At 34.8% G+C, this 3,807-nt stretch overlaps 1 protein-coding gene across 1 annotated transcript; it reads left to right on the top strand.

Annotated features, from left to right (window-relative positions):
- Nucleotides 1-551: 551 nt before the first annotated feature.
- Nucleotides 552-3,231, top strand: LOC140750142 (bile salt-activated lipase-like). Its single transcript, XM_073083532.1, has 3 exons — nt 552-725; nt 1,052-2,301; nt 3,039-3,231. Exons 1-3 carry the CDS (start codon nt 552-554, stop codon nt 3,229-3,231), a joined length of 1,617 nt encoding a protein of 538 aa, XP_072939633.1.
- Nucleotides 3,232-3,807: the final 576 nt, after the last annotated feature.

Below are 3,807 nucleotides of genomic sequence, written 5' to 3'. Positions count from 1 at the left end.
CCACGATATTATTTAAAATAAATATATGTATAGAAATAACATATACACATATGTATATATTTATATTGGAATAATATATACAAATATACATATAATATATACAGTAGTTCGTATCCGAAATACCCCTAATCCGAAAAACATTGATATTTTCCGTATCTCAGCAGATATTATAATCTTAAGTGGATGTATTGATGACATATTTATCTATTTCTGTATACATAAATATATGAAGTTGATACGTACATATAGATATAATTTTATTATCTGTCGGTAATTTTCAAATTGCTAATTGGTAGAATGGTACCGAATATAAAGTATATAACAAGTAGCAAATTATTAGCTATTTCTAGTTCTACCTTGAAAAAAAAGATACGATACTAATTTCAAGAAAAAAAATTACAATCTGTGAACAATGCTATACGTAAATAGATTTAATATACATACATGATCTTCAAAACGTTATCACACAGGTAAAGTCACAAGCATAAACTAGTTTTTGATAACCTCCAGATATAAACGGAATCTTAAATCATATGTTTTCCAACCTCAAGATGTGGTGGTTGCTATCAGTACTGTTACTCGGTCTTGCTGAAGCCAGGAACCGTTTGGATCCCCTGGTTGATACCAAAATAGGTCTGATAAGGGGATTAAGGGCTAGTGATGGAGATTACTCAATGTTTTTAGGAATTCCGTACGCGAAGGTCAATGAGAGTAATCCGTTTGGGGTGAGTTGAATTTTATTTTTTTCTTCTGAGGACTATGTTGTAATGCCTTCGGATTCGCACCACGAAGGGTTCTACTGACTTCAAAATTAGATTATTAGATATTTATTTACAATGTTTTGAAATAATCTCTATTATATTGGTTTCGCACGCAGATTTCATAATTTGATATCCAGTTAGGCAGACATCTGAATGTGTAATTATGATTTCAATTCTGAGGCCGGGTGTATTTGTACTCGTTTTTTTCTGTGACTAAGATTCCTCTATACAAACACAGCGTGGGGTTATAAGTATTGATTTAAGTAATTTGTTTTAAATTGATTTTTCAGCCGTCTCTCCCACAACCAAACTTCGAAGAAACTTTCGAGGCCTTCGACGACTCAGCAATATGCCCTCAAGTTGAAGAATTAAGCAATACTATCAAGGGTTCCTTAGACTGCCTGCACCTTAACATCTATGTGCCAAATACCGCTACCACCAAGAATCCGCTACCTGTATTAGTCTGGATATATGGCGGTGGCTTCCAAATTGGGTATGCTGGTAGATTCCTCTACGGCCCAAGGTTCCTAGTACGTCATGACGTTATCTTGGTAACACTTAACTACCGCCTGGGCCCGTATGGCTTTATGTGTCTCGATACACCAGATGTTCCTGGAAACCAAGGGCTGAAAGACCAACTTAGTGCTTTGCGATGGGTCAAGGACAACATCAATGCTTTTGGTGGCGATGTCAATAAAATTACTATTTTTGGAGAAAGCGCCGGTGCAGTTTCAGTGGATCTTCACTTGATGTCAGAACAAGAAAATCTGTTCAGTAAAGTAATAATGCAAAGTGGTGCTGCTCTCTCACCGTGGGCTATTATAGAATCTGATTCCTCAACACCGCTGCAGATGTCTAAGCATCTTGGCCTTGACACCGAAGACGTTGATCAAGCATTATCATTCCTCGCAGGAATCAGTCCTGAACTTATTATTGGGGCAACTAAAGAATTGTCCCTTACATTTGGACCTTGCGTTGAAAAAGATTTCGAAGGTGTCGAAAAGTTCGTAGCAGATTATCCAATAAACACTGAAATCCCGAAAGCTAAATCCATACCCATTTTAACGGGATACAATGATGATGAGCAATTATTGCAGTATGTTAACAAAGAATCGGAAGCGTACGAAAATGAAGAAAATGTATTTAAAACCAGCCTAGCATCAGCTTATAACTTTGGCGATGATCTTGACGAAATGGCAGATTTCGTTCGTCATTTTTACATTGGAGATGAAAAAGTGTCTGAATTTGTTAAATGGCAATTGATTGATTTTTCGTCAGACTTTTATTTCAACCATCCAGTGCATAGAAGTGTGCAGAAATATTTAAATAACGATGCTGCCGCTGTCTACCACTACGTATTCTCATATGTTGGTGAAAGAAATTTATTGAAGAAGAGGTATAATGTCCATGCAGGTGGTGCCGCTCATGCTGATGAGATCGCGTATCTGTTTGACATATCCTATGACGTCAATATAACTCCGGATGACCAGGTTACAATTGACCGAATGACTACACTGTGGACTAACTTCGCTAAATATGGGTGAGTTAATATAAAACTGTACAGTTCTAATTCTATTTAGAACATCCAAACATATTTTTAGGACGTACGACTCTATGATCATACAACAAGTTTTGATTTTGGCTTCAGAATTCGCATTTGTGGTGTATAATACTAGTTTTATTCGTGGAATTGAAAGCAAGTTCAATGCAGTGACCACGTCACCGAAAGTCAGGTGGATGGACTTACATAAAAGATAAATACAAATCTGATATCCGTTTAAACCTTGACATATTTCTATGATGATATTTCGCAATTCATGATCAAAAGAAGAAGTAAGATCTATCGTATCTTATCGACCGTCAGCATTGAGTGGATATGTTTATAATGTTCCAATATGTATTCAGTTCCGGGTTCGATCCCCGGCCATCTTAATTATGAATATGAGAAGCTGTAAATAGTAGAAAATATAGAAAGTAGTAGTAATTATAGTTACAATTTTTGAAAGACATTGCAAGATAGAATTTAGAGAACAAAGAGTCATAGCTGCAATTTATAGGACTTGACTTTTTTCGAACGCATGTTCGATTATGTATGTCTCATTCTTTGGCAGGTTCTACCGTCCAAGCGGCTCGATGAATTTTAACATATAAGGTGTCGTTAGCTTTGTCTAAATTGCGAGAGAAATGATTATTTATAAAAATAATTAGTAGTTAACGATTGTAAACCTAATAATATTTTTCTGTCTAGATAATATTTTTAATTTTTACTTCTTCCAGCGATCCTACCCCAGTCACGACCGATCTCTTGCCAGAAAAGTGGTTGCCGGTGACCAAGGATTCATTGAACTATCTCAACATCAACTTCTATTTGTCTATGGGAACCAGACCTTTCCACAGCAGATCCACCTTCTGGGATCTCTTTGTGAAGATGAACAAGCAATCTTTGAAAGGATATAAGGACGAGATTTAATATCATCTGAATTTTTTGAAAATGAAAATGAATGATTTTTTTTTGTTTCCGAATTTTAACTTTACTCATATATTGATTTGAGTAAAATTATTTCATTATTTATTTTGTCTCGTTACGTATTATTAATATTTGTTTTTAATGGCGAATCCATACTTATATAGATTTATGTACGCGTAAACTATTATATACCTAATAAGTTTTGTAGAATGTAAATACTATTATTGTTTAGGAATTAAAGGTTTTATTCACGAATTATGTCGTTTTGAACTGATTGTGGAACTAAGACTGTCATATAATTACAAATACAATTACAATTACGAAAACGAAATGACAATTTACAAATACGAATTTAGAAATCTGATAAAAAATATATAATTTCATGAAAGTAGGAGTCAATTTTAGGTATCTTACAATGGCCTTGTTTAGCTTCACGGACCCGTCCTTTTAAGTATTTTCAAAAAATGTGGAGTAGTTGCAAGTTTATTTGCTTATTTACTTTCATAAGTAATTATATATCGAGGACTACAGGTACTAGCCCCTCATATACACTAGCGGGTAACCACGGGGGCAGCATCT

The sequence above is a fragment of the Epargyreus clarus genome, unplaced genomic scaffold, assembly GCF_041222505.1.
Source record: "Epargyreus clarus isolate Ecla_fem2 unplaced genomic scaffold, WU_Ecla_fem_2.2 ptg000019l, whole genome shotgun sequence".
NCBI classification, from domain to species: domain Eukaryota; kingdom Metazoa; phylum Arthropoda; class Insecta; order Lepidoptera; family Hesperiidae; genus Epargyreus; species Epargyreus clarus.
This window is presented reverse-complemented; position numbering and strand designations above follow the sequence as displayed.